Genomic DNA, 13,790 nt, shown 5'->3' with positions numbered 1-13,790 from the left:
GTTCCAATGTCTTCCAAGGGCCTGGTCCTGCTGCTCTGACTCATGTGACTAATCCAGTTGAAGTAAAGTGCTGCTTATCTGAATAAGGGCAGCAGCATCAGGTTAGGTAATTTTGCTTTTTTTCCTATAGCTTAATCTTAAAAATTGACATGTAAATTTTATTTCCGTTGGTTAGTATAATGAACAAGTAGAACAAAGCACAATAAATATCAAAGCAAAATTAAAAAACAAAATAAATGGACCATAAAATTGTGGCTACTGCTTCTGTTTAGTGTGATGAATAATAATAATAAATAAGAATACAATAGAGAAGATAAATTATTCTACAAATGTGGCAGTATCTTATTTGACTATATTTGTTATCAAGAAGACATGCAGTCCAGAAACTCATGGCATACACATTGGCAAAATCCATAGACCATGAGAATAACAAGGCTCGAAGGAACAAGGCTGACGAAGACAACCCCCAGGGTAACTTTCTTAGACACTAGTAAGTAGATCCCTAAAGGCAAGGAACTAAAGTATAGCAAACCTAACAACCAAATGAGCACTCGAATTGAGGTCTGGAAGAGCAAGGTTGTACAGTTCCACACTGTCCAGTTGTGGGATACAGTTGCAACAGAGTCAAAACTCGTAGGCCTGTAGAATTCCACCACGGGGGTGGAGTTCAGAGTCTGTGGGCTTTCTCTCTGCACTTCCATGATGGTTATAACCAGGCAGTTGGAGGAAGCGTGAGAAGGGCTAACAAGAGACGCCAGCCTTTTGGGAGTTAGCAACAGTTCTGTAGGATTATCTGGTAGGCACTTCTTCCCCTTTCCCCCACAAGCCAAATTCACAAGGATGTTGTTGTCATCAGGAAGACTACTAACCTCATCATCAGGCAGGCATGTCTCAAACCTACAGAATGGGCACACTATGACTCCCTGAGGAGAGTCCCCAAAGTCTATGATCTTGCAAAGGCATTTGGCACATACTCTGTGACAACACTCTAGCACTTTTGGTTTCCTCTGTTTCTGATTATAGCGGTTGTAACAGATCTTGCACTCAAGCTCATCTGAGCCCTGGGACTCCACAGTATCCTCTGGTATTTGACTGATCATTTCTTCTAATGGGTTGTAGAAGTGTGATGATGAGAGTCGAAAATAAATGCTTCACTAAAGATGCTATTAAGGTGCCCCTCAGATTATCACATCACCCATATCAATCAGGAAAACAAGAGAGGAAGACGTCACAAGTACCAGTAGTCTTCATTCATTTTCAGCTTCTGTCAATGACTTTGTACTGTGTGGCCTTCACCCTGTGCCATGTATCCATGTAAACAAGACAATGTAGAGTTTCTGTAGAGGAAAGAGAGTCTAGCATTGTTAGCACTGAATTGACAAGTCTTTTACAGCTTTATCTTCCCAACAACATTTAAAAAGCTCTCTAAAAGCATTCTTAAAATAGTTTTTGTGTGTCAGACACAAAACCTTGTATACTGCAACCTTGCTGATTATAAAATTTTCTACCACTCCAGACATTTATGTATCCTTAGTCTTGTATGTAGCCCCATTGCCTCTCTAACCCCATTAAACTCTTATTGGAGTCTTGTTTTGTTAGATTTGTTCACTTATCTAGGACCCTGTTTTTTATTTTTCTCTCTTTACGTAGCTGTAAGCACACCTCTTTTCCATTATGCTTCGAAGCCAAACTCACAGGGCAATGAGGGGTGGGCTTTTACTATCCAGTCAACAGTCCCCCTTAAAAATATATTTTGAGCCCAACCAGTACATCTCCCACGTGCCCTGTCCCTTTTTTCCTGGTGCTTCTGACTTTCTATGCTGTGATGACTGGTTGTAGACCCCTAACTAGAGAGAAGGTTGTAGGAAGCTTGCATTGCTGCACCCCCTGTACTGGGTGGGGTTTCTGCCATCAGGACCTGCAGCTTGGGTTGTGCTGACATAAATAAATAAGTCCTGCTATGTAACAGATATTGTGTGTATTATCCTGGCACGTTACAGATATTAAATACAAAACATTAACCAGTGCTGCCTACATTAGGTAATAATAATTGTCAACCTCTTTAAACCAGTGCAATGTGCCAGAGGGCCAAAAATGTTCCATAATATTACCTCAAATTCATTCACATTCTTGGCCAAAAAACTAAGTTTTACAACATGTTTTGAAGACCACAGCAAATTCATGCTCTGGCAGAGTACCAGAGACAGTGTGTATACAGCTAGCTACTTGCCACTCGGAACACCCTGTCCTAATACTCTGATCCAGCTGAGCTGTGCTGTGCTTGCAGAGGCAGATTAAAATTTCTCAGGGCCCTGGGCCAGAGCAAATGGGGGGGCTCTCCCTCCCACTTCTGCCTATGGCCTTGCCCACGGCCTCACCTCTTTCTGCCCCTTCCCTGGGATCTGCCTCTGTTGCACCCAGGGTCCCCCCATTCTGCCTGCCCCACAACCTATTTGCTCCTTTCTGCACCCCCACCCTGCGGCCCCAAGATCGGAGAAGCTCTGTCCCCATGCCATGACCCTGGGGCTGTAGCAGGGAGTGAGAACTTCTGCAGGAGACCAGGATCGGGACTCTGGGGCTTCTCCTGCCCTGCCTCCCAGCAGGCACTTCTGCCAGAGAGCAGGATTGGGCATGAGGGCTGCACCTGCCACCCTGCGGCTTTTGCCAGGGACAGGGTCAGGGCAATCGGGGCTTCCTCTGCCAGGGATGGGGTCGGGGGCCACTGTGGGGGCTTCGCCCACCCAGGAGCTTTTACCAGGGAGAAGGTTGGGGGGTACTGGGGGCCCCCCCTTCCTGTAACTTTTGCCAGGGTTGGGGGCCACTGGGGGGGGGGTTCCCCTGATCCACGGCTTCTGACGGGGCCACAAAGGGAGCTTCCTCCATCCCATGGCTTCTGCCAGGGTCAGGAGGTTACTGGCTGTAGAGAGAAGTCTTTTGGGTATTACTGTATAGTCCTAATCAAAACTTAGCTCTCTACATATTTTTGTTTTCTGGCCCTGATGACCATTTCCAGGCTTCACCACAGCCTAAATCCCTGTACTTGTATTTGTCTATCAATCTTCAAACTTTAATTTCTTGACCATTAGTTTTGTCAAGGTCTTGATTTTTTTCCTCTCGGGAAATTTATATCTTCATCTTACACTGAGGCAGAATATTCTCTTTTTTAGATTCTTCTGTCAATTAATTGTCATCCTCTCAGGTGACCAAACATCTCCTTTATGGATCTCTTTTTCCTGTTGTACTTGTATTTTATCTTATTTGTCTTAACTTCCTGTTCAAATTGGGTTCTATTCTCCACTTCTAGGTCTTTAAAATTTACTTTCAAATGGTTTATACAAGATATAAACACTTTGTTTTCCATTGCTGTTTTGTTCAATGAAATAGTACAAACACATAATAATATATTTCTGTGAGAATTTATAATATACAGACCCCATCATTCACTTGCTTAACATATTTCTAAATCTTCTCACTTCATTTGCTAATCTTTCCAAACATCCTCCACATCTGATTGATAAAATTTGTATTATGTGTATTGTGTTAGCAATTGGAGGCATTCTACTAGACACTGTAACCAGCTCGTCCCTGCTGCACAGAACTTAAAATCTAAGTATACCAGGAGGTGGATATTTTAAATCTCACATGGCCACTGGTTACTTTTTGCACTTCTTCATTCATTCACACTAGTCTTTTTATTTTACTCCTAGTATCATCTCTAGATGACCTTTAGTCATACATAAATGCCATGAGATACTAATCCATCCAGAATTTGGGAAACCTACAAAATGGGCACAGTAAGATGAAATGCGGGCCTTCAGGGATCCTAAGTCCCCCAGAAAAGGCTTAAAAAAAACTAAAAAAATTCTGGGCCTTGGAATCCCCTGTCTGGGAATTGGTCCTGCTTTGAGCAGAGGGTTGGACTGTATGACCTCCTGAGGTCCCTTCCAACCCTGGTATTCTGATTTATAAAACCTGAGTCTCATCTGTTTTTTTTGTATTGGGTGTGATATAGGGTAGTGAATTCATCAATTCACAATTAGGGCTGGTCAAAAATTCTGTCAAAACTGTTTTTTGACAGAAAATTGGGAGTTTGAGAAACCAAATTTTTTTCACAAAGAGTCTGCTTGTCACAGAAAATTTCAACTTCTTGTTAAAAACCCTCAACCACAAAATTTTTAGGTTTGAACCACAAATGTTTGGTTTTTCAATGAAAACTCAAACATTTCTGCAGAAAACAAACCCATTTTCCAACGAACTCTACTCATAATTTTATCACATTTGCTAGCATACCATAAACATGTATTGTATGCTAAAAAAAAAAGTATTTCTGTGTAGCAAAAATACAGTATTTTGCTCAATTCTATTCTCTTTATATGGCCAGATTCAGCACTACTATAAGACATCAAAATTCCATTGAAGTTCCACTTATAAAAGGAGCAGATTTGGCTTATCATTTCAGATTTCCTGAACCCCTTCTTCTGGCCTTCAAGTAATCCCTCAACCTCTTCAGGCTCATCATCACAAGCAAGCGCCACACAGACCAGACACACCAACTCAAAACGGCACCAAGCCCTGCCAGAACAACAGATGCAAAACCTGCAGCTGTATCTCCACTGCTATGGTGATCAGTACCCCCACAACACACCTTTTAAGATTCCTGGGTCCAACAACTGCCTATCACAACATGTGGTGTACCTCATCCAGTGCTCTAAATGCCCCAGTGAAAAAGGACAGTTACCTGTTCTGTAACTGGTGGTCTTCGAGATGTGTTGTTCAGGTGTATTTCCACAGTAGGTGCGCGTGCTCGCCACATGCACCGGTGCCAGAAGTTTTGCCCTTAGCAGTACCTGTGGGGGGGAGCACCTCTGCGACCCCTGGAGTGGCGCCTCTATATTGCACTATAAGGGGAGCTACGGACTCCCCCCACCCTCGGTTCCTTCTTGCCAAACAACTCCTACAGAGGAGAAGGAGGGCGGGATGTGGAATACATCTGAGCAACACATCTCGAAGAACGCTAGTTACGGAACAGGTAACTGTCCTTTCTTCTTTGAGTGATTGCTCATGTGTATTCCACAGTAGGTGACTCCAAGCTATATCTGATGGAGGTGGGTAGGAGTTTAAGGGTTTCCAGGATGCAGTACCGCCCTACCAAACCCGGTGTCATCTCTTGCTTGGAAGACGATCACATAGTGTGAGGAAAAGGTGTGGACAGAGGACCACGTGGCAGCTCTACATATGTCCTGAATAGGGATGTGAGCTACATAGGTGGCTGACAAGGCCCGAGCTCTTGTAGAATGCGCCTTGATAGGTGGCGGGGAACCCCTGCCAGGTCATAACACTTGAGTATGCACGAGATGATCCAGTGCGAAAGGCACTGGGTGGAAATAGGTTGTCCCCTCATCCACGCGGCCGTCCCAATGAACTGCTGTGAAGATTTCCGGAATGGCCTGTTTCGGTCCAGGTAAAAAGCCAGCACTCTTCGCACATCTAGCGTGTGTAGGTGGCACTTCTTGTTGGAGGAGTGGGGCTTAGGACAGAGTACAGGTAGAAAAATGTCCTGATCCATATAGAAGGCAGAGACCATCTTCGGGAGAAAAGCAGGGTGTGGGCGAAACTGGACCTTATCCTTGTGGAAGACCATATATGGAGGATCCGAGGTCAAGGACCTAAGCTCCGAGACCATTGGGCTGATGTGATAGCAACAAGGAATGCTACCTTCCATGACAGGTGAGACCAGGAACACGTGGTCAAGGGCTCAAAGGGAGGACCTGTTAGGCAGGATAACACTACGTTTAGATCCCATTGCGTCATGGGCGGCCTAGCATATGGGAATGAATGATCCAGGCCCTTCAGAAAGTGGGAGGTCATATTGTGGGAAAAGACCGAGTGTCCCTGTACCGGCAGGTGGAAGGCCGATATGGCCGCCAAATGCATCCTGACAGAGGCAGGGGCTAGCCCTTGGGTTCTAAGGGACAGGAGGTAATCGAGAATAAGTTGGAGCAATGCAGACAATGGGGAGGTTCCCTGCTCCCTTGCTCACCTAGAGAACCTGGACTATTTGGCCAGGTACGTCCGTCATGTGGACGGCTTTCTACTTTCCAACAGAACTCGTTTGACGTTCTCTGAACACCTCCCCTCCTCCTCATCTAACCATGGAGCAACCATGCTGTCAGGTGACGCGCGGCCAGGCTGAGATGGAGGAGGCATCCCCCTTCCTGGGAGAAACGATCTGGGAGAAGTGGCAGCCTTCGCGGGGGAGCTGCTGGGAGTTGCAGGAGGGTCCCATACCAGTGTTGATGGGCCCAATCCGGGGCTATGAGGATGACCTGCATCCTGTCTGCTTTTACTTTTTGCAGGACTTTGCTTATTGGGAGAAAGGTGAGACGGCATAGAAAAGTTGGCCCAACCACTGAAGGAGGAAAGCTTCCGAGATTGCCCCCCTTTTCACTCCTCCCCTGGAGCAGTACTGGGGGCAGCATCGGTTATGGTCGGTTGCAAAGAGATTGACCCGGGGAACTCCCCACTCCCGAAAGAGCTGTAGGACGACCTCCCAGTACAGTGACCACTCATACTGGTGGGAAAGAACCCTGCTGAGGTGATCAGCTAGCACATTGTGGACGCCAGGTAGGTGGAAGGCTTGCAGGGCGATATCGTGGCCTATACAGAACTCCCACAGGTTCAGGGCTTCCAGGCATAGGGCCGAGGAGTGCTTTCCTCCCTGTCTGCTGATGTAATACATTGCAGCCATATTGTCTGTGAGGACTCTGACCACCTTCCCATGAAGGTGCCCGCTGAAAGCTATGCATGCCAACTGTACTGCCCTGAGCTCCCTGACTTTTATGTGTAGGGATAATTCTGAGGCTGACCGTCTCCCTTGTGTTTGAATGTTCCGTATATGGGCCCCCCCAGCCCAGGTCCAAGGCATCCGACACCAGGTCTAGTGAGGGGGAGATTTCTTGGAAGGGGATCCCTTGCAGCATTTTGCACGGGAGGGACCACCATTAAAGGGCAGCAACTACCTGGGACGGTACCTGGGATGGCTACGGTAGGCCTGGGAATACTGGGAGGCTAGCCAGAGCTGCAGGGGCCTCATTCTGAGCCTGGCGTGGCGAACCACATTTGTTCACTCGCCATATGCCCGAGTATCTGAAGGCATGCCCTCGCCATTGTCACGGGGAAGGCTGTGACTGAGGCAATGAGACCTTTGAGGGTCTCAAACCTGTCTTGGGGAAGAGAGGCTGTGGCCTCCAATGAGTCCAGTAGCGCCCCTATGAATTCTATGCGCTGAACTGGAACTAATGTAGACTTGGTCTCATTCACCACTAGGCCAAGATCTGCGCATGTGGACAGGAGAAGTCCCACCTGGGCCTCCACTTGGGACCGGGAGGCACCCTTGAGAAGCCAATCGTCCAGGTGTGGGAAGATCTGCACCCTTCTCCTCCGGAGGTAGGCTGCTACCATTGCCACACATTTGGTGAAAACCCTGGGGGCCATGGAAAGGCCAAACAGGAAGACCGTAAACTGGTAATGGTCCCCCCCCCCCATCAGGAATTGAAGGAAGTGCCCGTGTACCTCGAATATATGGATATGGAAATATGCGTCCTGGAGGTCCAGGGCCGTGAACCAAACCCCTCAGGTCCAGGGAGGGAATGGTAGAGGCCAGGGATACCATCCGGAACATGTAGTGGACCATAAAACTGTTGAGATCCCATAGGTCTAGGATGGGTCTGAGCCCCCCTTTCGCCTTCGGGATCGGGAAATACCGGGAGTAGAAACCCTTGCCCTGGAATTCTACTGGTATCCTTTCCACCACCCCCAGGCGGAGGAGGTGTGCCACCTCCTGGTGGAGGCGGGTGTGCTCCAGGTCCCCGAGGCTCACCTGGGGCGGGGTGTGGGGCATGTGTGTGGGAGGTGAACTGCAACATGTAGCCCTTGGAGATAGTGTTGAGGACCCCCTGGTCTCATGTTATATGGTACCACTCCACATGGAAGGCAGATAAACACTTGCAGAATGCAAACTTTATTCACTGGGGGGGCTGCCCTGGCAACAGGCCCGGTGGTCCCCTGCAGAGTCAAAACTGCCTCTTTCCCTGCCTTTTGCCCTTCGAGGGGCCTGGCCGTGGGGCTAAGTGGGACTGACGTTGGGACCTACACCTCTGTTCCCTCAGTGTCTTGGGTGAGGGCTTGTGTTTGCTCCTAGCAGGGGGAGCCAAAGCCTGCGCCTGGGCTTGTCCTTCGCTGGAGGGACGTACAGGCCCAAGGTTTGCAGGCTGGGGCGGAAGTCTTTCATCCCATGCAGGTGAACATCAGTTTGGTCTGGAAACAATGCTTTCCTGTCGAAGGAAAGGTCCTGCATCAAGGACTGGGACTCTGCAGACAGTTTGGACAGGAGAAGCCATGATGCCCTGCACATGGATATGGCAGAGGCCATCGAGTGGGCTTTTGTGTCAGCTGCGTCTGACGCCACCTGGAGGGCTGCTTTAGCCGCTGCCACTCCTTCCTCTACCAGAGCCCTGAACTCCTTTTTGTCCCGCTCCAGAAGGAAAGGTTCAAACTTTGGTAGGGACCCCCATAGGTTGAAGTCATACTGGCTCAGTAGGGCTTGATTGTTGGCCATCCTGAGCTGGAAACTTGCCGAGGAATAAACCTTCCTGCCAAACATATCCAGTCTCCTGGCATCCTTGTCTTTGGAGGTGGGCGCAGGTTGACCATGATGTTTCCAGTGATTCACTGATTCCATCACCAGGGAGTTAGGTGCTGGGTGGGAATACAGGTACTTGTAGTCCTTAGCCAGCACGAAGTATTTCCTCTCTGCTTACTTGGAGATGGGGGCCAAGGAAGCTGGGGTTTGTCACAGGGTAGTCGAGATATTGGCTACCCCCTGGTGGAGAGGCAGGGCCACCTGGCCCGGTGCCGAGGACAAGAGCACATTAAAAAGAGAGTCAGACGGCTCCTCCATCTCCTCAGCTCGGAGCTGGAGATTGGACACCAGCCGCTTAAGGAGCTCCTGGTGAGCCTTGAAGTCCTCCTGTGGAATGGGTGACGGTGCTGTAATGGCCTCCTCTGGTGCTGGCGAGGGGACTGGCATGGTGCCTAGGGCGTCGGGGGGTACTGGTGGGTCAATGCCCAGGTCAGAGTCCCGGTGTGGTGCCATCGGCTCGAGACCCGTTGACTTTTCCCTCTGCTGAGGAGAGGAGGCTGAAGGAGCCTGGGATGCTCTGGCCACCGAGCAAGATCTCGCCTGGGCAGGCATCTGAGGCCACGGTGCCCATTGACACCACTGCCCCTGCCACAGTGTGCCGTGCCACTGACCGACTTGGGGGCCGGGTGGCACAGTTTGTTCTCACTGAGCCGCACAACTCGGAGATGGGTGGCTGGGTGCCAATGCTGAGGTCACCGTCGACTGTATGGTACCGTAGGAGCAGCAAGAGTGATGGTGCCTGCGATGGTGCCTTCCGCGTGACTGGGACCTTGATGACTAGGACCTGTACCCGTCTGAGGTGCTGCTCCTGTACTCACCTCGGTGCCCGGAGCTACGACGTGCTAGTGCTGGTGGACTGCGAGAGGAGTCCCACGTATGATGTCTAGTAGAGCGGGAACTCGAGTCGGAGTGTCGACGTTGGTGGCTTCGGGATCGGCTACGGTAGCTGCAATGCAAGGAAGAGCGTTGGTGGTGCCTGTCCCAGTGCTTGTGTCCCTGATCATGAGGTGTGGAGGAGCCCCAAGGTTCCCGTGCAGGTGGCAAGCCGGTCAGCCTGAGTGGAGTAGAGGGCTGGCGCGAGCTGCGGGAAGACCGCGTCGACTGAGGCAGCGAGCAGTCCTCGGAGCGGGGACTGTGCCACGTCGGGGAGGTCTGTTGTGCTCCCCGTGGCAGCTTCCCTTGAGATCGAGGGCCCGTCTCGGGTGGTGCCCCAGGCACCGAGAGGGTTAGGATGTCACGCACGGCCTGTGCAGCCTCCGATGTCAACGGCATCCTCTCTGCAGGGGAGGCATGAGCAGATGGGACTGAGCTGCTCCGCTCAATGCGAGTTGGAGGCCTGGGTCCTGAGGGGGATCGTGGGCTGCCCAGCTTGGGTCCGGCCTCATCCCTTTCCTTCTCTCAGTGCTGCTGAGTCTTCTTTTGTTTCTTGGAGGGGGAGCAGTGCCGGCTAGTGGAGGGGACTTTGCTCTGCACTGAAGACGTGGTGCTGGGCACCGAGTCTGTTCGGTGTGCCGGTGCTAGGGCCAGCACTGATTCCATTAGGAGAGCATGAAGCCTAATGTCCCTCTCCTTAGTTCGCAGCTTGAATGATCTACAGATCCTGCAGCGCTCACATACGTGAGTTTTGCCCAAGCAGCGGAGACATGATTATGTGGGTCGCTTCTTGGTATAGAACTGCGACAGGAGTCGCACGACTTGAAGTCTATGGCACGGGGCATTCCCCGAGCCCAGTCAACTAACTTGAGAAACTATTCGAACAACTGTACTACTAAGGCTAACTAGAGAAGCTGCAGCAAGGCTGGAGCATGAAGTTCCGACTACCTTCACTGGCGGCAAGAAGGAACTGAGGGCGGCGGAAGTGTGCGGCTCCCCTTACCGTGCAATATAGACGCACCACTCCAGGGGTCACAGAAGTGCTTCCCCCGTACAGGTACTGCTAAGGGAAAAACTTCCGGCACCGGTGCACGTGGTATGCACGCACACCTTCTGTGGAATACACATGAGCAATCACTCAAAGAAGAATAGTGGGTGAAACCAGACAGACAATCACTATGCTCTCGAATGAGCTCACACAGCAAAATGATAAAAACAAAGACAAAAACACGTTATCACCTGTATGTGAACACTTTCCACAAAACGATCACTCTGTATTTGACCTCTCATTCCTCATCATCAACAGAAGCAGGCACAACACTTTCAAAAGATGAGCCTAGGAACTTAAATTCATAACTTTGCTAGACACTAAATATCATGGTCTTAGAGACACTGGATTTATGGCTTTTTACAACAATCTGTAACCTACTAACCTCCCTTTTCGTACTATGACTACAGGGGTGTTAACAGGCCACCTCACCCTGATTGGTCCCTTTACATATGTACAAACTACTTATGCTAAACTATCTGTTTGACCTTTTATTTAGCTGTGATGCTGGGAGTACTTTTCCCAGAAGAATGCTGTGTAGCTCAAAAAACTTGTCTCTCGTGTCAACAGAAGTTGGGCCAATAAAAGGTATTGCCTCACCCATCTTATCTCTCTAATATCTTGGGACCGACCTGGCTACAATACTGCATACAAAAAAGAACAGAGGCAGCCAGGAAGCTGGAAGTTGGGTATGTATAGCAGCACAGATTCCAGTGCCTTTGGGAACTAGAGTCCAGGACCACACACAAGCACAGCTAAAGAGAGGTTAGAAATCAGTGTTAGTCATGCAAGAAGTTCCCTCTGTATCACAGTTCAAGCATGCTGACAGGGCAGTGTTTGTGGGATGCTTGCCCCACCCTCCATTCGTCAGGGCTATCCAGCCAGTGTTTTTTACTTGCACCTAATTCACACAAATTGTGTGTTCGTGGAAGTTTATTGTTATAGGTACACTATATGCAAATATTCATATTAGCTCAGTCATTAATTTGCATAAAACGTCACCTGAAGTTGTGCAAAACTTGGTAGTTATGAAAAAAGTACTGAGAGAATAACTGGCCAAGGAGCAGGGGAAATGGGTGCTAGTTGTCTGTTGGGGTCCATTGGGGAGTTTTATTCCCCTTACTTGAGCTTGCTTGCTTAACGTAGACTCTTGTAGCCATTTGAAAACTGCTCTGCTGCTCCACTCATTAGCTTGGGGGCGGAGAGGGGCGACGAGGGGGAGGCGTGTTGCCAGCTTGCAAAGGAGGCATGATGGTGATCCTGAAGGGGAAGCAGGGTGATGCCAGGTGTTTAAACTATCTGGTTGAATCTCTTTCTGTGTCTCCAAGCTGTTATGCAACAAAGTGGGAGACAGCCAAGTTGCTAGCTGCATGAGCAGGTGCCCTGATGTTTCCCTATGGGCTGGTAACCACCAGAGAAACCTCTGGTGCTTGAGAATATGCCACAAGTGCTGCTGCTCTCCACTGAACAGGGAACAAATCATTTGGGCCTAGAAGTGAGAACAGGAGCCCTTTCATATTCCTGATGGGGCTGCTCCACCTCAGCAAGTACTGATAAGGTTAGGGATCTATTGCTATTTACAGGGAAAATAAAAATGAATGTAATTCCCAGGGGAAAGAATCCCTTACAAAAGCTCACTGGCAAGGAGCAGAGTAAACATCTGCTCTCTTCCATGGGGTCAGGGCAAAGTGTTTCAGCAAATATGCCAGCAGGAAGAGCTTTGAGTTAAAAAAAAAAAAGAAAAAAAGAAAAAAAAAGGAACTGGCATCATCTCACTAGTTTGGATGGAAATATCCTGATATAACTATAGTCCAGAGCAGGGCATCCATATTAGAGGAATCCTATTTACAAGAAGTATTTAGACTTCACTACAAAGGCCACACTTTGTCTTTAAAGCTCTGTAGCTGATTTTTTACCTATATACCATCCACATCTATATTATAAATCAACAGCTCCTCCAACAAAAGCTCTTTACAAATGACAACAACCCAGTCCAAAATGACAGAGATGAAATAGCCAGAGGCACACTGCCCTTCAAAAGAAGAGACTTTTTAAAGCTATCAAAATACTTTCCTTCAGAAATCTCACAGAAGCTTTGATCACGTCTAGCTTTCCCAACAAATTGCAACCTCTTCTTCGGTATTGATTGAAAACCATATCTCCTGTAGACCAGTGCATTCATATTCAACCACTTCCAACTATATACTGTCTGAACAGCAAGTGCCCATATCACTGGATTTTTCCAGCTTGTGCTATGCAGTCTGCTAAAATAAAAAAACTGCTTTACTAATGCTGACATTTGTATACACTACATTCAAAGCTCTGGCAGCTATAGTGTGTTCAACCTGTTTCATGCCACATTTCTGCTAGCATTGGACAGTTTTTAACAATGAGCATTTGCCTGTCAGCTCTAATCAATGTGTCACTTTGCATTAGTTACAGGATGTGGGATATCGATCTGTTCTTGGTTTATAGTCAACTGTGTAACTACATTGAAAAGTGCCTTAGTGCATTCTTTGGATGATGAAATGATTCTTACTGAACGAGGGAGAGAAGTGTGTGGGTTTTTTTTTATAAGGCTTTCAAAGAAAACCCAAGAAATATCAGGCATGGAAGAGAAAATTTGCAACATGTGCAGCTTAAAGGTTTTATTACTATTTTATAAATAGCTAATAACACATACAATAAATCTGAGTCAGGGACTGCTTTTTACCAGAGATTAGAAGAGCACTTAGCACAGTGGGGGCTCTAAGTACTGCTGTGATACAAATAACTCTAGAATACAAAATATAGAAAATTGACATTCGGGTACAGGTGCATGAAGCAAGTGAATAGCATATACAATTGTGTTATAGTTACAAAGAGTATAAATACGTGTGTTAAACGGTCACAAACCATATGTAATTCTTCCTTGTACCAATAGTCTAGGTGAGATTTTTAGGATCCTCTTCTCCTTACTAATGCACATGTAACTTAGAGTATATTTATTTTTCTGAATAGATGGGTGAGTACCTTGGCCTTTGAAAGTTTATAATATGCAGTAACAAAGTGTTTAAGGTATTGTGTGGTTTAAGGAATAACAGTGTAATCAATGGGTAACACCGTTTTTCTGATTCCGTTGGTAAAGGTTCCTTGTGTAGGCAGGGCAGACATTACTTACCTTGTTTT

General features: G+C 48.0%; 1 protein-coding gene across 1 annotated transcript; it reads right to left on the bottom strand.

Moving 5' to 3' along the window:
- Positions 1-362: 362 nt before the first annotated feature.
- Positions 363-1,142, bottom strand: RNF182 (ring finger protein 182). The gene has a single exon (XM_032783534.1). The coding sequence runs from the start codon at positions 1,098-1,100 to the stop codon at positions 363-365; it is 738 nt and encodes a 245-aa protein (XP_032639425.1). The 5' UTR covers positions 1,101-1,142.
- Between the last annotated feature and the right edge of the window lie 12,648 nt (positions 1,143-13,790).

This window comes from Chelonoidis abingdonii, chromosome 2, assembly GCF_003597395.2.
Source record: "Chelonoidis abingdonii isolate Lonesome George chromosome 2, CheloAbing_2.0, whole genome shotgun sequence".
NCBI lineage: Eukaryota > Metazoa > Chordata > Testudines > Testudinidae > Chelonoidis > Chelonoidis abingdonii.
Note: the sequence above shows the minus strand (reverse complement) of the source record. Positions and strands in the feature narration are given on the sequence as shown.